This window comes from Ochotona princeps, chromosome 16 (genome assembly GCF_030435755.1).
Source record: "Ochotona princeps isolate mOchPri1 chromosome 16, mOchPri1.hap1, whole genome shotgun sequence".
NCBI lineage: Eukaryota > Metazoa > Chordata > Mammalia > Lagomorpha > Ochotonidae > Ochotona > Ochotona princeps.
The window spans coordinates 9,954,268-9,975,107 of record NC_080847.1 but is presented as its reverse complement, the minus strand read 5'-3'; the positions used below and the strand labels follow the sequence as shown (position 1 = coordinate 9,975,107).

Below are 20,840 nucleotides of genomic sequence, written 5' to 3'. Positions count from 1 at the left end.
GCAATGCCAGCACTGTCTGAGTGCAAGTTTGAATCCCAGATGTTCCAATTCAGCAGGTTGACTTGGGAAAGTGGTTAGACAGTTAAAGACAGGCCAAGTACTCAGGCCCTAGCATAAACACAGGAGAGCCAGACACAGCTCCTGGTACCAACCTGGCCCAGCCCCAGTCATTGTGGCCATTTGGGGAATAAACCATCAGATGGAAAAATATCTGTGTCTCCCCTTTCTCTAGTTCTGCCTTTCAAACAAATTAAAAAACAAAATTTATCTCCACATGACAAAAAACTCTAAACCTAATACACTCAAAACTCCCCAATGCATCAAAGTAAAAAACAACAAAAAACACCTGCTCTATTTTATCATACAAACAGCTTATCATTTTCTGTGTGCTCATTACTAAAATTTAATACCTTAAAAGCAGTAAGCAGGGTAAACTAAAGCAAACAAAGGATTCTGACTGGCCGTGATATTTTAGTCTCCTCAGTCAGGCAAAAGGAAGCTACCTAAAGACAGAACAAGCAATTTATATGGTTTACATGCAAGAGGATTGGGAGAGGAAGAAAGGAGGGATGGCCTTAACCACCCAAAGCTATAGACTACCAAAATATAAAATATTAAAAAAATGGACTGAAATCCAGTAATTCAGTAAATAGGAAAACAATGACTATTATCTACAGCTGTTTTATGTCTTATCTCCTCAGAATATGACCCACTGCTTTGTACACACTGCACACTCTTTCACCCCTTCCATTCTGCAGAGGAAGCCCTGGAGCATTTTAGTTATTACACAGGTACTAAGTTGCAGTTTTTGGGGCCTGCAGATAGCCATGCTATAAGGGGTACTGGCTCGTGTTCTGGCTGCTCAATTTTTGATCCAGCCTGTCATGGCATGGGAAAGCAGCAGAGGATGGTCCAAGGCTTTGGGTCTCTACAACCACAACGGAGACCCAGAGGGAGTCCCTGGCTCCTGGCTTTGGACGGCTAAGCTCGGGCACTGTGGCCCGTTGTGGAGTGAATCAGCAGATGGAAGCTCACTCTCTGAGACTCTCCCTCTCTAGTTGTGACTTCAAAGTAAAAAAAACCAACCAAACAAAAAAAGTCCCAGAGAAAACCAAGCTATAGTTGAAGCCCCGTTCCCTTTGTATGGACTGCAACTCTCATGTGAAAGAACATGAGCTCACACTGCAGGAATGAGGCACTCGGTGTCAGTTCCTAAGACTACCTGGGCAACACCAAAGCAGCTGGGTAAGGGAAACTCAACTCTCCCACTTTCCTCGGGTCAGGATCTAAGGCCTCATTGCTGCTCACTGCAAAGGGCAACAAGAGTCATCATCCAAATGAACTACAGCTCTATTATCTCATTCTCTCTTCACATTCAGAATACCTAGTGCCTACAGTACTACAGCACAGTCCTGAACGCACTCAAGTGCTTTCGCTATATACTTTCAGCTAACTGAAACACAATCTAGTCCATTTTTGATGTTCTGTGGGACAAAACTGAGAAGCTAATTCCTGCCTCAGATCAAATGGGCTTGCATCACTAAACGCACATAGGAATCTAACTGCACAGTGACCCTTTCAGAGATGCCCGTGGGGCAGCCTCAATATTTTGTATAGTCCCTCTCCCTGGAAAAACTGTAAGACCCCACAGTAGACCCTGGCAGTAGGTACACACCTGTGGTGATCAGCACCTTCACCAGCAACCTGTGGAAGAGAAAAAAAGGCTTGGTATTGGTAGTATGCATCACCAAGTACCAGCCAAGGTTAGTATTTGCCTGGAAGACTGCATCATATGTGGACAGAGGAATGTGCACTCAACAGCAATTTAGGATACCCGGAAAGAAACTGGCCTGCTTTTGCAAAAAATTTCCTAAATTACATTGTCTAAGAGTACAATTTCATCTGAATACATATTGTTCTTAGACCTTAATGTTTAACAGAGAAAATTTCTTGGACTATAATGTAGAAATTCTTTGGTGCAGCTTACTACATATCAGTTAGCAAGCATCTCTGCAAAGAGCCTGCACTGACCCTCCAACACAGGTCCACGCCTTGGGCTCCAGGCCCTCACAGCAGGTGCTTGTGCCTTTCAACACGTGATCCTGTTTGCTTGTTTTTTAGGAGACACCCTGACAGAGGTTCTGAGTTCATCACTGAGATCCTGAGGGCACTACAATAACTACAGAATGGAGGCACATAGTTCATGCTGAAAGAAACCAAACAACACCCAAAGATCCCTACTACAGGAGTGTCCATCAAAATCAGCACTAAAGTTGGATTCAGGGATTTTTATATCCCTGTTATCTTTTTTTTTTTTAAAGATTTATTTATTTTATTACAGCCAGATATACAGAGAGGAGGAGAGACAGAGAGGAAGATCTTCCGTCCGATGATTCACTCCCCAAGTGAGCCACAACGGGCCGATGCGTGCCGATCCGAAGCCAGGAACCAGGAACCTCTTCCGGGTCTCCCACGTGGGTGCAGGGTCCCAGAGCATTGGGCCGTCCTCGACTGCTTTCCCAGGCCACAAGCAGAGAGCTGGCTGGGAAGTGGAGCTGCCGGGATTAGAACCAGCACCCATATGGGATCCCGGGGCTTTCAAGGTGAGGACTTTAGCCGCTAGGTCACGCCGCCGAGCCCAATATATATCCCTGCTATCTTAAGAGTCCACCCCTGTGTCTCTGTCTTCTTCATTAAAACAAGGAGTTAATTTTTCTATAAACTTAAATCCACCTTAAAAGTTCATCTAAAAAAAGTTGGAAAAAAAAGAACCAGATTATTTCAAAACATGTTTCTAGTGTAGATTGTCTAGACAATATGTCTAAAAGTCATACCAACAATCCACCAAGACAAAGGTATTAACACTGACCATTCTCTAAGTAGACATTAAAATCAAGTATCTAATAATCATTATCTGCTCAGCTAAAATGAGTCCATGAACTTTTCTATAGAACTCATCATTCTGATGCCTATGCTGAAAACATAATCTACAAAATCTGTTTTCCTCCTACACATTCCCCAGTGCTCTTAAATCTGTTCCAAACAGCTAGAATATCTAAGTTTCAAGAAGAAGCAAAGCTATTTTCTTGAAAAAATCTTTGTCTAGTGGCTAGGATGACCCTATATGCCTGAAGAACAAGAAAAACTGAACTCCAGGATCAGAAAGGACCTAGAATCCCCAAGTGAATAAAGAGAAAATGATAACTGAATTTTATTTGTATGGGACTACAATTCAGTTGCTGTAAGACTTTCCTGCCACTGCACTACTTGTAAAGTTTCAGGTTAGCTGTATGTATCTAAGTACACAGACTCCTTTTCTTTCTTTAAGCATCTTTGCTACTCACTCCAATACAACCCTGATTGCAACAACTAGCTGACAAGCTTTAAAAAAATATTACAAATTTCATTGTGGCCTTACAAATGAGAAAACAGCTAAAGGAAAACAAACAAACAAAAAACCAAGCTTCCCTCAAGTCATTTCTTTTACACAAGTGGATTCAGTGTTATCTGTGAGTAAGACTCAAAGAACATCACACCCGACAGCTTCAGAGTACTGGAATGTTTGCGCAACCAAGTAAGGACAGAGGTTGTAAGCTCCCTTTACCACCACAGAAAGAAGCAACATGTCAAAGTCTCCTGAAAGCCTTAAAAACATGGTGTTGGGGCAGGGAAAATTTCAGTGTCAGAAAAAAAGCAGTGTATAGAAAGAATATGAACACAATCTTTTAAGTCTTTTGCATCAAGGGCTTCCAGACCCTCACTTTGACTGCTGAGAAAAGGTTACCTACCTTCAATGTGCCGACGCACAGTCCAGACAGCATTGGGGTTACCGGGTAGTTCAGAAACAGCCATTTCTGACACCTGACAGAAGAGTCACATGTCAGTAATCTCCGTGAGCATCAAAATCAGCTGCTGACTGGTAACTACAGTAGAAATTCCCTACACTACCGCAGTAATATGGGAGGACAACAGTGGGTTGTGCAGGGAATGTGCAGGACACAAAGGGAAATCCCTGAACCTGTAGAACTGCATCATGAAAAAACAAGAAATAAGGTTCCAACACCAAGGGACAACTACACTGCATCCTATTATCAAAAGAATGGAACAATATACTGATAACAGAATCTAAAAATGTAATCTTCATGACAGACTTTAGCAAGGAGTCATGGAATGTCTGGGAGGTTACAGGAATTACAGCCAAAATCTTGCTTCACTTGGGGGATGAAACGCCTGCACCATCTTCAGAAAGCATACTCATCATTGAAATGGAAAGAGGCCACCTAAATTAACTCTCCATTTATCACTGTGATTCACAAGGGGCAAAATTTCTTTTATACAAATGCCACAACATTCACGTACTCTTGGCTGGCAGTCCTCTCTCCTTTGTATAAGCTCTCACGAAATCAACTACCACCTCTTTGAAATCAACTACCACCTCTTTTGGCAGAAAGCTAAGAACATTATCAATAAAACATCTCAAGTTTGCCACCCAATACCAAATGTAAAACTAACCATCACCTAGAGGAACACAGAACACAAATAGACCAAGTACAATAAGACATGAAGGAAAAAAAAAATGATCAGCAAGTTAAAAATAGAATTATTTTAGAAAGTTGAATATAAATGCTGATAGCAGTAAGACAGGGAACTAAAGGTGCTTAACTGATTTGAAAGGCAGAGAACCAGAAGAGCCCCAGAGGCATATACTGAAAATGATGCTGCACACACCCACTACTTGGCTTTTCAAATGCCAAAAATGGTGAGGATTGGTCCAAGACAAGGCCAGAAGCCCAGAACTTCACCTGTCTCTCCTACCAGAGGCAGGGATCCAGACTCTTGAACCTCGAAGCTGACTGCTAGAAGGAAGGTGGAACTGGAAGTACAGCCAGGACCCAGCCCCAGGCACTCTGATCAAAAAATGCAATCATACCTCTTACACTATCTACAGTATGTATGGCGATCTTTGTGGATGCTGACTGAGAACCAGGCAAAAAGAACTACAGCTGTAAATTGAGTCCATGTCACTTTAAATTTTGGACTATTTTGGCAGCTAATGTTTTTTTTTCTTAATTCCCTAACACTGAATATTAAAGCACACCATATCTTTCTGTAAGTATCTCATATGCATCATGTGACTTAATTCACAATACTGTTCTTCCATGGCAAATACCATTATGCCAACTTTATGGAAGAAAGCATGCATCTGCTACTATGTGGTGTACCCAGAATTTACCATCAATGCTATCTTGGCTTTGTTTGAATAACAAAAAGGCAGGCAGTAGGCCTTTTGAGAGCTCACCAGTATTAAGCGCTGAAACTGCAGCTTTATTATAATTCTAACATGATCAAATTCAGACTCTATGCTAGAAGCATTAGCACTTATGACCACAAAGAAAAGAGAACTCACTAAAATTTTTTTGAAGCATATATCTGACAAAATTCTGCAGGCAATAAAAAGTGAAGCAACTGGAGCTACTGCTGTAAACCTGGGCCTGCCACCTACATGTGGCCCAGCCAGTCATAGAATCAGAGAATGAACCAAAAAAAAACAAAAAAACAAAACAAAAAAAAAATTCAGAAGATGGATTTGTGCCTCTGCCTTTCAAGTAAACAAATCTTTAAAAATATATAGATATTAATTTAATAAAAGATATTAATTTAATAAACAAGCATTACTATGTAAGCTGATAATTTAAACTATGTAAAAACTCAGAAAACTAAGACTAGAAAGAAATGTGGTAAAAACGAGAGTTCCTGCAATGCTGATATCCCACAAGGATATACTCATCTCAGCTATGTAAACAATATTAAAAATTAAATGAAAGAAAATTTTTATCCAGTCATTTGGGGCAAGGGAAACACACTGATCCAATATCCCTGAAAGACTATTCAAATGATGCCAAAAAGTTGGACAAAGCCGCAAGCTGGAGCCGGAAACCCCTTCACTTCAACTGTACTTACTGCTTCCCACTGTCTGCACCAGCAGGAAGTTGCAACCAGGAGCAGAGGAACTGAATCCAGCCACTGTGAGGGGCATCTGGACACCTCAAGCAGAATCCTCACAGGCAGGCCAAGTTTATTAAAGCCCATTTCTCATTACTATTTGAAATATTCTCCTACATAATGCTCTACGCATCAGAGTAAAGCAGGAAACTGCTACGTCAACGCTAGCCTTCAAACCTTGCAGAATGTCTAAAAATTACAGTCGTACCTCAAGTCCATGCCTTAAGACTCTTAGAGATGATCGGGGTCCCCTGCCACAGGCCACATACAGCTGTGGAGTATCTTCATTGGCCAGATCAGCAATCTACAGAGAACACAGGAAGATGTTTACATGTGCTGACCTTTAGATTCAATTGCTTTCCGAACGAAAAATGATTTTTGGGCTTGAACTTTTATTATGGGTACTTGCCCTGGGATACGAACAAAAAAAGCTCAAGGGGCCCGGCGGCGTGGCCTAGCAGCAAAAGTCCTCACCTTGAACGCCCCAGGATCCTATATGGGTGCCGGTTCTAATCCCGGCAGCTCCACTTCCCAGCCAGCTCCCTGCTTGTGGCCTGGGGAAGCAGTCCAGGACGGCCCAAGGCTTTGGGACCCTGCACCCACGTGGGAGACCCGGAAGAGGTTCCTGGTTCCCGGCATCGGATCAGCGCACATCGACCCGTTGCGGCTCACTTGGGAAGTGAATCATCAGACGGAAGATCTTCCTCTCTGTCTCTCCTCCTCTCTGTATATCCGACTTTGTAATAAAATAAATAAATCTCAAAAAAAAAAAGAGCTCAAATATTCACCAAATAAACAGTTTGAACAGCAAATTTTTCCACAAAAAAAGATCTTAGTAAAACTAAGTGCAATATACCCTCCAAGCGAAATTGAACATTCCTTTCTCTTTACAGATTTATTTATTTTTGTTGGAAAGTCAACTACACAGACAGGAGGAAAAGAGAGACAGAAAATCTTCTGTCCAATGATTCGCTCCCCAAGTGGCCACAACTGCCAGAAGTCAGCCAATCCAAAGCCAGGAGCCAGGAGCTTCTTCAGGGTCTCTAACGCAGGTTCAGGGTCTCAAAGCTTTGGGCCACCCTCCCTTGACTGCTTTCCCCAGGCCACAAGCAGGGAGCTGGATGGGAAGCAGAAGCAGGGCCACCATGATTAGAATTGACGCCCATATGGAATCCTAGCATGTGCAAGGTGAGGACTTTAGCCACTAGGCTACCATGCCCTATCTGAGCATTCCTTTTCATTAAAGCAGTTAACATCAGACCTATACTTGTCATTCACAGAAATCATATATACATAACATTAAAGCTTACAGATATATCAACTTAACCATTTTATCGTTATCACTACTATAAAAATTCTATTTATCATACGTATGCAGTTAGAATGCACACTATTGGGGCCAGCACTATGGTGTAGCATGTAAATTAATGCTGTGGTTCAAATCCTGGCTGTTTCACTTAGAACCCAGCTGCCTACTCTAATATACTTCAGAGACACTGGACTCCGTCAGAACCCAATATAACACAATATCAACACTACTAGTGTTCAGTTGCCGCAGCTAAGGATTTTACTGTGCACTTTGGATGACTGGGATTTGACTTACCACTAATGATCAAGCTATACTATGTACTGCTGAAAAAAATTCCCATCCAGCTCCCTGCTTGTGGCCTGGGAAAGCAGTAGAGGGCAGCCCAATGCCTTGGGTACCTACACCCATGTGGGAGACCTGGAACAAGATCCTGGCTTAGGATCAGCTATACTCTGTCACTTGAACCCATGGACGGAAGATCTTTGTCTCTTTCTCTGTACATCTGCCTTCCCTAAATAAATAAATAAGTAAATAAATAAATCAATCTTTCTACTTGCAAGTACCAGCATACCATATGGACACCAGTTTGAGTTCCAGCTGCTCCGTTTCCCATCCACACATGGACTAGTCTGGGAGACCCAGAAGCTCCTGGCTTCAGATTGGCCATGCTTGGCCATTGTGGCCATTTGGTGTGACCTAGCGGATAGAAGACCTTTCTGTCCTTCTCCATATAAATCTACTTCTCCAATAAAAAAACACAAATCTCTTTAAAAAAATTGAAATGAGACAAATTTTCCATTTGCAAATGTCTACTTCTAATTGCTTCCCCTTTATATAACTGTTAACAAATCTATTTATAATAACTAACAAACCTATTCCTTTTCCTAGACCTTAAATTCAAGTAAGGAAAACTTTAAGCACATTAAACATTACTTTAAAAAACATTTGGCCGGCAATGTTAATTATGAAGTTGTCTGGAAGGGTCCACACCTGGCAGAACAGAATGGGAGAAAGGCTATCCAACTCATCAACCAGCACAAGATTTTTCAGTGGTCTTGGCTGAAAAAAGAACGTGTCTCCTTCTTCCAGAGGCATGGCAGATGAAAACTCAGGTTCTTCATCATCATCTCCAAGATGGGCAATTTGATACAGATAACTGCAGAGAAGCAGAGACTTTAGTTAAAATATATTCTGTCTGAAGATAAAATAGGTTCCTGTCACCCATGTGGAAGACACAAATTTTGTTCTGGGTTCCTGGGTTCAGTCTGAACCAGAATTAACCCTGTTGTCATGGCCATCTGGGGAATAAACCAGTATACGGAAGGTCTCTTTGTGTCTCTCCCTCTGATATCCAACTTCCAAATATATAAATAAATCCCAGATTACACTTTGTCAGAGTGATAACAGGCAGATACAAATACTCCATTAAGAAAATTTCCAAGATACAAAGTAAAAACTTACAAGATTCAATGATATCAAGATTTTCACATACTATTTATAAAAGAATTAAGCCATTCTTTTAAAAAATAAATTATACAGTGACATAAACACCAACTTATGATCTATACTTCCACCTAAAAAAATCCCTTGACCATTATTAAAAGAAATATACACTGGGCCCGGCGGCGTGGCCTAGCGGCTAAAGTCCTCGCCTTGAATGCCCCGGGATCCCATATGGGCGCCGGTTCTAATCCCGGCAGCTCCACTTCCCATCCAGCTCCCTGCTTGTGGCCTGGGGAAGCAGTCGAGGACGGCCCAAAGCTTTGGGACACTGCACCCGCGTGGGAGACCTGGAAGAGGTTCCAGGTTCCCGGCATCGGATCGGCGCGCACCGGCCCGTTGCGGCTCACTTGGGGAGTGAAACATCGGATGGAAGATCTTCCTCTCTGTCTCTCCTCCTCTCTGTATATCCGGCTTTCCAATAACAATAAAAAAAAAAAAAAAAAAAAAAAAAGAAATATACAAGATTCTGTCATACTGGAGCAAGTGCTTAGCGGAGCAGTTAAGGCAACAAGCTTGCATGTGTGAACACCTACATTTGACACCTCACTGGACCTTCCTACAAGTGCAGATCCTGAAGGCAACTGCAATGGCTCAAATTACAGATTTCTTGCCTCCAATGTGGGAGATCTAACTTGCTTTCAGCTTCTGGTTTTGGCCTCTCAACTTTTGTAGGGATATAAGCAAAAAACCAATGGTTGGGAGCTTTCTCTCTACTTCTCACAGACAAAATTTTTGATGTGACAAAGACCTGAAAAGATGTTTCTCCAGAGAAGATGGACAAATGGCCAATAAGCATATTCAACATTACTAATAACAAACACAAATCAAAACCACAGTGCAATACTACCTCATACCTGGTACACGTCCATACAATCTGTATGACATACAAAGTGGACACACACTTACAAGAATATGGAGAAAAACTGCAACTCCTATACATTATGGGAAGACAGGTTGGTGCAGCTATTATTAAACTCTGCTAGTCACTTCAAAGTGAAACATCAATGAACATACGCCATCAATTCTAATCTGAGTTATGTACCCCAAAGAAACGAAAGTGGAACATCAATGAACATACGCCATCAGTTCTGATCTGAGTTATGTACCCCAAAGAAACGAAAGTGGCATTAGATGCACACCATGACAATTTAAAAGAGTTTGTTTTTAAATGTTTATCTGAAAGAGAGAAGGAGATATTTCATCTGCTAGTTCACCCATGATGGCCACAAACGCCAGGGAAGGACCAGGAGACAAAAGCTTCAAGCAGGTTTCCCTTGTAACTGGCCAGGATCCAAACACTTGGGCCATTCTCTCCTGCTCTTCCCAAGCTAATAGCAGAGCATTTTCACATTTCCGTTATTAGAATTGACGCATCATTAACAATTAACAAATGTACTAAATTTAAATTTGTAAGGATCGGTTGTGTGGGTTGGCAGCTGTTGGTAGTGAAAGCTCCCATTTTAGGTTTGTACACGTGTTTTTCTTTTACTAAAAGCACTTCAACAAGCATTTACTAAAATGCATAGCCACCTAAGAAGCCATTGAACTTGACTGGACAATAAGATGCTGGACTCTATGTTTGGTATATGCTTGCAATGAGGGAATCTCAACTGAACTTGAACTGTGGTTATGCAACAAGGTGGAGGAATCCACCATGGTGGGAGGGTTTGGGGAGGGGTGGGGAGAATCCCAGTACCTATGAAACTGTGACACATAATACAATGTAATTAATGAATAAAAAAAAAGAGAGAAAAAAAAATAAAGTATGCATGAATTCCAAAAAAATAAAATACATAGCCAAAAGTACTTCTAAAGATATTTTTACAATACTCAAGAGCTGCTGATTTAAGCTACTAAACTAAAAGGAGATAACAAACGTTATAAAGTAGAAGGAAAAGTAAACCTTAAGAGAAAAACTTAAAATACTCTTGTGAAAAGCTACCCAGCCTTAAACCCACATCTTCTTCCTGTTTAACCTTTACAACAACCAGGGTAAAGCACGGTAATAAAGAGATTACTCACTGGTTTCCAAATTCTGATGCCACAAAAAGAAAGCCTGTTTTAAGCACACACATGGCTGCAGCAACAGGTACAGTATCAAAATACTTAAGCCGGATCTCAGTAACCTGAAATGAAAAGATTTAAGTGAAATTGGGCTACAGAACGGAGCCCCAGAGTACCTAAGCTATTACACATTAAGAAGCAAGTAAGATACCAATTTACTATGGAACCAGGGAATAAGCATTCCACAAGCCTCAGACTAGCCACACCTATCTGCTTATTTACTGTCCTTGGACGCTTTTGTACTGCAAACGGCACAACTGAACAGGTAAGACAGAGCACCCACAAAAGCAGAAAAGAGCAACAGGGAAATGCCTAGACTGTTAAAAAACCTTGCTAATTGATGATTTAAGCAGTAAATAAAACTTCCAATAAAGTTTTACTACAGGTTGAAAGAAGGAACACATCCAGTATATTAGCAGCTCTCAGCGGACTTGAAGGGCTTTCATTTCTTTATACCAACTACTATCAGTTGAAAATAACAACTGGGGCAGGTGTTGCAGCACAGGTTAAGTTACTCCCCAGAACGACGACAGCCCATAAGGCTATGCCACTTGTGATGCAGCTTCCTGCTGGTGTTCCTGGGAAGGCAGCAGCAGATGGGGGAAATGGACTGAGCTCTGGACTGCTCTAGCCTGGCTGTGACACTATGACTGTTGCACGCATTTGGACAGTGAACCAAGGAATGGCAGATGTGTTTAACTTTGTCTCTCCTTCAAATAAATACATACACATTTTTTAAAAGGACATTTCTCAGTCTTACATGATTACATGAGTACTAACTAAAGCAGAGGTAATCAAAAAGAAACATCTATATTCATATATCAATCTCAAAGACAATAACTTTCTAAGGTATTTTAAGTTTCTTTTTCCATAAAAGATTTTTAGTAGCTCTAGAAGCTTTTATTTATTTATTTATTTATTTATTTTTAAGATTTATTGTTATTGGAAAGCCGGATATACAGAGAGGAGGAGAGACAGAGAGGAAGATCTTCCATCCGATGTTTCACTCCCCAAGTGAGCCGCAACGGGCCGGTGCGAGCCAATCCGAAGCCGGGAACCAGGAACTTCTTCCAGGTCTCCCACGTGGGTGCAGGGTTCCAAAGCTTTGGGCCGTCCTCGACTGCTTTCCCAGGCCACAGGCAGGGAGCTGGATGGGAAGTGGAGCTGCCGGGATTAGAACCGGCGCCCATATGGGATCCCGGGGCTTTCAAGGCAAGGACTTTAGCCGCTAGGCCACGCCGCCAGGCCCTAGAAGCTTTTAAAAAATGATTTGTTTTTACTTGAAAGTCAAAGTTTCAGGGCAAGAGGGAGAAAACAATGAGATATCATCCATCTACGGGTTCACCCCTTAAAGGCTGCATTAGGCTGAGCTTGGCCAGTCAAAACTGGTAACCAAGAACTTCTTTTGGATTCCAATGTGCAAGGGCACAAGACCCGGTATTGCTTTGACAGGCTTAAAAGCAGGGGGCTGGGGCCCAGTGCGATAACATAGTGGCTAAAGTCCTCGCTTTGCACACGCCAGGATCCCATGTGGTTGCCGATTCTAATTCCAGCAGCCCCCGCTTCCCATCCAGCCCCTCGTTGAGGCCTGGAAAAGCAGTCGAGGACGGCCCAAAGACTTGGGACCCTGTGCCCGCGTGGGAGAACCGAAGAGGCTCCTGGCTTCAACTGGCTCAGCTCCAGCCATTGCAATCACTTGGGGAGTGAATCATCGGAAGGAAGATCTTCCTCTCTGTGTATCAGCCTTTCCAATAAAAATAAATAAATCTTAAAAAAAAAAAAAAAGCAAGCAGGGGGCTGGATCAGATGTGGAGCAGCTAGGACTCAAACTGGAGCCCAACTGCAATGCTGGCACTGCAGGTGGAGAGTTAGCATGCTCTATACCACTATACGCGTCCAGCTTCCATTTTTTAATTTACATTTAACTGTCTTGCCTATCTCATCTCAGAAAGTGATTGTAACAGGAAAACACATAGTAAAAAAGATCCATAAAACAGCTTTGTGAACCTTACATGCATAAACATTTTGTCCCTTTTTTTAACCTAAAAGATGAGAACAAAGCGAAATGCCCTATCAGCTCACTTCTAAATACCCACCACAGCTTGGACTGTTTCTAAAACATCATCACTGAAGCCCTGCAACATGGCCCGACAGACTGGGCCACTGCTTCCACTGCCAGCATTCCAATCAGGAGTGGCAATTCATTCTAATTATTCCACTTCCAAACTAGCTCCCTACTCATCTGCCAGCGGATGATGGGCCCAAGTATTTGAGTTTGTGCCACCCTTACTGGCTGAGATGCATTTCCTGGCTCCTGACTTCAGCCCAGCCCTGGCTATTGTACCCATCTGCAAAGTGAACAACAGGACTGATGATCTCTCCCTCTATCTCCTCTGCCTGTCAAATACATAAACAAATCTTAAAATCATCAGATTAAAATTACAACTAGAAAAAAATTTCATTGGCTAGATACAAAACATCACCCAGCAGAAAAATCTCCCCTCTCCATAGCCTACTTACCATATCTTCATCTGTTTCCAAAGTGATCTTGAAGATATCACCCTGCTCTGTTTGGGCCAAGAAGAAGAACATCGACTTTGTCTTATGGGTTGCAGAACAGACAAAAATCATTCCTCTTTCAGGGTCATCCAGGTCATTCTAGGGAAGTTAAATAGCATACAATCAAATCTGAACATATTTTCCTTTTTGCGAAATTCTGCACCTTACCAATAGGGCCTATGAAGGCTACTTAAGTCATAGCATCTTGAAACAGATGGTTAAAAATTCTTATCTGCTATAAATTATGTAAAAAATGCTGGGCAATCAAATGAGTCACAATTTTGTTCTACAGCCTGATCAGATTGATAAGGCAAATTTATCTCCAGAGGAAAATGTCAGAGAAGAGACATGAAATTTAACTAATCATCATTTCAGGCTGTGAAATAAACATTCAACATGTCCATGTCATTACCTTCCAAACTCCACATCACTTTCCATGATTCCTAAAATCCACATCACTTTCCATGATTCTTTAACTTTGGAATTAAAGAACATTTGCAAAAAGATTTTCTCCTTGAAAAAAAATGTCCAACACTTTGGGTTTCTCTGCGTTAGTCCTTTAAGAATTTTTATACCTGAATCAAAGTGTCTGGTATAGTAAGGTTAACAATAAATTGTCCAATCAACTTATCAAACACAATTTAATTCACTAATTTATTTCCAAGTTTTCTACAACTATAAATAGTTATAAATAAATAACACTGGCAGGGACAGACAATGCAGCAAAAGAGATTAAGCAACCACAGTCCAAAACATGACTTAGTTTGAGTCCTAGCTACCACAATCCAGCTAACATGACATGGGAAGCAGAGCTAAGTGGTTTAAGGACAGGAATTTGGCCACTTCTGCAGAGAGTCCATGATAGTTTCCGTCTCCTAGTCTTGTCTAGCCCCATCGCAGCTACTGTTGGCACAAGGCATGAAACAGCTAATGGATAATCTCCATTGCGCCAAGTTTCTGCCCTTCAAATAATGAAACTAAAAAAAATTACAAAAAAACTAAACCTTACCTTGACTGACATACTATATTGTCATTACAAAAATAAAATCCATACCACAAGCACAAGTATCTATCAACTATAGGTAGTTAAAACCTTACCCGTCTCCTGGGAATTGGACATCGGATATCCGGTTGGTCACCGAAGTTCTTGTAAGTGATATAGTTTTCAGAGCAAATCAGTACTCCACTTGGACCATCAGACCCTCCTGGGACTGCCAGAGAAAATTTAACATGGTTATTTGGTTAAATTTATGACTTACTAATAAATAATGATGTAACAACGAACAACCTTGACTTTCAACTTCTGTCCAGCACATATCTTTATTTCCCTCTGTAAAGATTTATTTACTATAGAGGGCAGCAGCATGGCACAGTAAGTTAAGTCTTGGCCTGAGGTACCACGGTCCCACTGGGATGATGGTTCTAGTATTGGCTGCTCCAATTTTAATCCAGGTCCCAGGCTTACGGCCTGAGAAAGCAGGAGAGGATGGCCCAAAGCCTTAGGACCCTGTATTCACATGGGAGACCCAGAAGCTCAGGGCTCCTGGTTTCAGATAAGCTCAGTTTGGCAATTGTGGCCATTTGAGGAGTGAACCAGGGGATGGAAGACATCCCCTCCTTCTCTCTAACTTTGCTTTTCAAATAAAAATAAAGAGTCAAAACTTAACACAGAGCAAACATAACGGGATACACATTAAAAAAAAAGAGGGGGGTTTACTACAGGATTTGGAGCATTGATCAAGGGCCACACCAATCAAGAATCAGGAGCTTCATCAGGGTTGGCCACATGGATAAAAGGGCCCAAGCTCTTCAACCACTCACTACTGTTTTCCCAGGTTATCAGCAGGAAGACTAGTCAGTAGAAAAGCAGCCAAGGAGCCAAATGCTTCCTCCACATCTCCATATGGGAGCAATTGATGTCCCAAGGCCAGAGAAAGCTCCTGGCTCCTGGTTTTAGATCAGCTCAGCTCAGGCTGTTTGCCACCATGTGGCGACTGAAGCAATGGATGAAATCTTTCTCTGTCCTTCTCTCTTAAAAATTCACCTTTCCAATAAATAAATCTTTAAAATAAATTTTAAAAAAACTTCTAATCTCAGCAAAATATAAACATGATAATCAGTTTAATATCAGATTACCTTCCAAGCCCTATTAAGTTAAACCTGTTAGATAAGGAGATAAAATGGAATAAAAAGTATATAGAGCTGCTCTGTAAAAAATACCTGTAATAAGGAAGTTGCCATGTTCCTCCAAAGGTTCACTGTACTTTCGGACCACATGATTTAAACCAAGGTCTAGCTCATAGAAAGTCAGTGTCTGCTGGGTATTAGCTGCTGCTTCTCCTGTTGGATCATTGTCTGCTTCCTGTACAAGAGTATATTTAAAGACTGATCAGTTTTAAAAAATAAAACAAGAGTGATCAGTAAAAAGAACTTTTAGATATCATAGAATAGAACTTGTTCTTCAAGAGGTCCATAGATGTCAAATAATTTGACAATGCTGGTGCTACAGTATACACCAACTTCTAACTCTGGGTGCAGTAATCCTTCTAGTAGAAGAGGTGTCCTTCTGCTAAGCTTTTTATTTCCCTGTCAAAAAAATACCCCAAACACAGCTTCATCTTTTTCACATAGCTTTTCCCAAAATGCTTGTGTCCACAAGAAAATTGTTTAAAACAGATCAATGACTATTAGATAATCTAAGAACCCATTAAACAAATTGTTTCAGTAAGGCATTTGGAATATGTAAATTCTTTGCTAGATTTAAGATACATACAATGAAAAAAAAAATACTGTGAAAACACACAAGTGATTGAAAGAAATCCAAATAAAAAACAAAATCACAGTCCCCATTACCTCATAATCCATTTCCAGACAAGCAAACATAGGATTTTCAAATCCCACATCAACTCCAACCACATGGTATACCAATGTGTTTGCTTTGTGAGCCTCCAAGGGAGATGAAATGGTAAGGCGGGCTGCAGCATCTCTGTTCAAAATGTACACCAACTTCTGCTTTTCAATGGCACCTACAGTGGCAAACGACAAAACATACAAAATTTCCAGACAGAAAGAGATATTCACAACAGTTAACTTCCCAAGATTTTCTTGAAAAGGGAAAAATTGGGTCATTTTTATTAATAACCAACACTATCTTAAGTACAGTAACTTAAGATTTTACTACACTGCAGACGATAGCATTATTTTGATGTATCTACTAACTTGTCAAAACTTTTAATGCAACTTAGTTTTTACTACACAGAAAAACTAAGCAGTAATATTTAAAATTGCCAGCTTTTTTTAAAAAAATTAACCTAACCATTTTAAGATTAAAAAGGTTGTCTTCTAGAAGCCTGATCAGACACACAATTTTCTTCAAGAACTTATCAGAGAAGAGACATGAATACAAATCATCATTTCAGACTTGTAAAATTCAACCATATCCACCTGTCCTATTGAAAAAAACCATTTTCACTGTAGTTTTTTAGCTAGCAAATGATTGAAAAACACCTATTTTCAACTGGATAGGAAATAGTATGACATGTTAGTAAGACTTTCCCACTATTTTAACAGGTAAGTTGCATTTGTCAAATTTTACCCACGTTTAAGTGATACACACACTAGGACAGTACCAAGATGATACACTGTTGTCCTAAACTCAGCACTTTTAAGAATCAAAAATGCAGTCAAGAGAACAAGTAGAGCAAGTTACTCACTAATCATAACAGCTCGCCCCTTGGGATCCACAGCTAAGAACTGTCCAGGTACGATGCGCCGGCACCCACTCTTGCCAAAAGTTTCTTGGTGAATTTTTTCAAACATATTCTTAGAAGGCTGGTATTCCAAGATAACAATCCGCCCTGAGTCACTGCCAACCACTATGTAGTCTTTGGTGCCTCCTGTAAGCCTGAAGGCCATGAGTGAGCGGATGACACCAAACACTTCCACGGTGAGAAGAGTATGCACTTTGCCAGTGTTGGGGTCTGGCCGCAGCAGCTCCAAGATCTTGCCACGAGAAACAACAATTTCCTGTTGTTTGGTTCCTACCAAAACACAAAGATCATAAACAATTAGAACTAGCACAAAAACTTAACCTGAATATGCATGCACTTTTTGCACTGAGTTTTTGTTTTAAATAAATTCTGTTTGCATAGGGCCCATATGAGACGCCAGGAATGTAGAGCATTAGTCTGTTGAGCAACACTGTCGGCTCTCAACTTCACTGTCACTTTCCATCTAAGTGAAAACATATCTCTGATTTTATATTCCCACTGCCATGGCTCTTCTTATATTGTATTTGAAAAGACAAAGAGACAAGAATGAGAGATGACCATTAGAGACTACTGGTCTACTCTAAATGCTCAGAAAGGCCAGGGTAGAGCTGGGTCAAACTCAGAATATTATCTGGGGCTCCCACACTGCTGGCAGGGAATCCAACTAGGTGTCACATCACTATCTTCCAGGGTGCATAATAAAAGGAAGCTAGAATTAGAAGTGGAGTCAAGACTTAAATCAGTTACTCCCATGTGGGATACACAAGAATTATCTTTTTTTTAAAAAAACATTTATTTATTTGGGGGCAGTATTGTGACTCAACAGATTAATCCTCTACCTTCAAGCACTGGCCGTCCATTTGGGTGCCATTTCATGTCCCAACTATCCCACTTTCCATCCAACTCCCTGCTTGTAGCCTGGGAAAGCAGAGAGGGATGGCTCAAGGCATTGCGACTCTGCATTCACTTGGGAAACACATAAAAATCTCCTCGCTTCTAGCTCTAGATCACTTCAGTTCCACTCACTGCAGTCATTTGGGGAATAAACCAGCAAACAGAAGATCTCTGGCTCTCTCCTCTCTGTAAACTGACCTTTCAAATCAAAATAAATCTTCTTTTAAAAAGTATCCAAAAAGATCTATTTACTTGAAAGTCAGTTATAGGGGCTCGGCAGCGTGGCCTAGTGGCTAAGGTCCTTGCCTTGATCCCATATGGCCGCTGGTTCTAATCCCGGCAGCTCCACTTCCTCTCTGTCTCTCCTCCTCTCAGTGTATCTGACTTTGTAATAAAAATAAAATAAATCTTTAAAAAAAAAAAAAAAAAAAAAAAAGAAAGTCAGTTATAGAGTGAGACAGATCTATCCACTGGTTCATTCCCCAAATGTTTACTATGGCCAGAGATGGGCCCATCCGAAGTTGGGAGACTGAGGCTTCTTTTGAATCTCCTGTGTGGGCTGGGGCCCAAGGCCTTGGACCATCCTCTGCTATGTGCCCAGGAAGCTGGATTGGAAGTGGAGCAACCGGAACTTGAACTGTAGCATATATAGATTGCCACTGTTACAGGTAGAAGACTACATTGCTATGTCACAGCACCAGCCCCAGAAGATGCATCTTTTTTTTGAAATTCAACACACACAGAGAGGAGAAACAGAGAGGAAGATCTTCCATCCGATGACTCACTCCTCAAATGGCCACATGTCCAGAGCTAAGCCAATCCGAAGCCAGGAGCCAGGAGCTTCTTCCAGGTCTCCCACACAGGGTGCAGGGTCCAGAGGCTTTGGGCCGTCCTCAACTGCTTTCCCAGGCCACAAGCAGGGAGATGGAAGAGAAGCAGGGCCACTAGGACACAAACCAGTGTCCATATGGGACCCCAGCTCGTGCAAGACGAGAGCTTTAGCCTCTAACCCACTGTGACAGGCCCAGAAGATGGACCTGGCCCCTGAACCAAACACCTGCCACATATTGGATACAGTATCACTAACCATTCCAATCCATTTTCACTTAATGCTTTTACATATCTGGCCAAAAAAACTTCACAACATCCTCCAGAGATCAGGTAAGATCAAGCACTCCAAAATGCCCTAGAAGCTAAATAACTATACTTACTGTAATGTTCACTAACAGGAAAGGGGAAAACGTCTTGGTCTGAAATTGTGGTGCAGTAAGGTAAGCTGCTACCATGACCACCAGCGTCCTATGAGAGCCCCAGCATCCCATGGGCACAAGATCAAGTCCTAGTTAGCCCACTTCCAATCCAGTTCCCTGTATATGGCCTGGGAAAGCAGCAGAAAATTGCCAGAGTGCTTGGGTTCCTGTCACTCATGTAAGAGACCTGCAAGAAGCTTCTGACCTCAGCCCGGCACAGTTGGTGGAGTAAACCAATGCATGGAAGATCATTATCACCCTATCTCTGGCTTCCAAATAAAATAAGTAAACCTTTAAAACAAACAAATTTACACAATCTGATCTTAACTTGGTTTTTCCAAAAATATCCCTCACCACTCCAGTTCACTGCATATGACGCAGAGTGGCAAATGAACTGTTTATGAAGTAGATCATCCCTAAACAAACAAACAAATAAACAAAAACTCTACTATCCCCTCAAGCACAAAGCCCAGGTCCAAATTCTATACTTCTGCTCTTTGATAACCTATCAAGTTTTAGACATTTTTTTTTCAAACTGATAAACACAAGATGACACATGATCTATCTTCCACACCTTGTCTCGCTTCACAGGAATATGCTCACAATCCAGTACCACGTAGATAACCAAGAAACACACATCTCTGGTACTAATCATTGAACATGAGCTAGGAAATGTACCAGAAATTAAGAAACAGATAGTGAGCTTTAATGTAACATGAAATTTTATGTACTGCAAGTCAAATGTCAATGGCTCAAATTTACCAACAGGTTAACAACATATTAATTCACAACTTACCAGAGAAGTTGCCATGAATGGCAAAGCTAATGCCAGTGGCTCGCTGCAAGGTCAAGTTGTACAGGAACATGGTGGTTGCCAAACGGTGCTATGCAGAACACCAGGGCCAAGTTACAGCAACAATATCAAATTAATGTAAGCTAAGGGAGAAAAAAAAATCCCCATAAAACTGTTATTTCTACAGACAATTCTTCTGGAAACTTCAGCTCAAGGCAGCAAACTAAGGTGTATTAATAACATACAAGTCAGAGTGCAGTCTAGGTCTGGTCCCACGCTACAGACTTTCCCTTTCGGTAGATAGCTTTTTACTCCGTTTACAGATAAGGGAATTGAGGATAAATCACCTCTGAAGCTCCTAAGCCAGTGCTGAACTGCTGAAGAGTGCCATTAACAGAACACTACCTGTTTATCATTTTTTCGCGAGAACTAAGGTCTATTTTCATTGCATTTGAATAGGCTATGTACACATGGTTCAAAATTTAAGGGCACATCAAAAAGTTTCTCTAAATCATTCCTAAAACACGTGGTTCTCCCTGAGCAAATCCATTTACCAAAGCCATTTGCTGTCCTCTCAGGATTGGTTTTTTTTTTTTAATATAAATAACAAGCAACATTATCCTAGTCTATTCTCCCTTTTACCATTAGTTGGATACTGTGTTTTACACACTAACACTATAGGACAACTTAATCTA

General features: G+C 41.2%; 1 protein-coding gene and 2 non-coding genes across 3 annotated transcripts in view; all 3 read right to left on the bottom strand.

Annotated features, from left to right (window-relative positions):
* The window catches only part of SF3B3 (splicing factor 3b subunit 3), a 43,755-nt gene that overhangs the window by 21,274 nt on the left and 1,641 nt on the right, over positions 1-20,840 (bottom strand). Inside the window, exons 2-11 of the mRNA XM_004584012.3 lie at positions 20,149-20,288; positions 17,152-17,478; positions 16,292-16,464; positions 15,659-15,800; positions 14,537-14,649; positions 13,400-13,537; positions 10,838-10,941; positions 8,303-8,468; positions 6,212-6,307; positions 3,789-3,861 (exon numbers count right to left, since the gene is read on the bottom strand). Coding sequence (XP_004584069.2) covers positions 3,789-3,861; positions 6,212-6,307; positions 8,303-8,468; positions 10,838-10,941; positions 13,400-13,537; positions 14,537-14,649; positions 15,659-15,800; positions 16,292-16,464; positions 17,152-17,478; positions 20,149-20,218 — 1,402 coding nt within the window. The 5' untranslated portion in view covers positions 20,219-20,288. The remainder of the gene's footprint in view (positions 1-3,788; positions 3,862-6,211; positions 6,308-8,302; positions 8,469-10,837; positions 10,942-13,399; positions 13,538-14,536; positions 14,650-15,658; positions 15,801-16,291; positions 16,465-17,151; positions 17,479-20,148; positions 20,289-20,840) is intronic.
* Positions 13,728-13,817, bottom strand: LOC118757726 (small nucleolar RNA SNORD111). Its single transcript, XR_004995339.1, has one exon. It is a non-coding gene; the product is annotated as a small nucleolar RNA SNORD111 (small nucleolar RNA).
* LOC118757727 (small nucleolar RNA SNORD111) lies at positions 16,785-16,861 on the bottom strand. Its single transcript, XR_004995340.2, has one exon. It is a non-coding gene; the product is annotated as a small nucleolar RNA SNORD111 (small nucleolar RNA).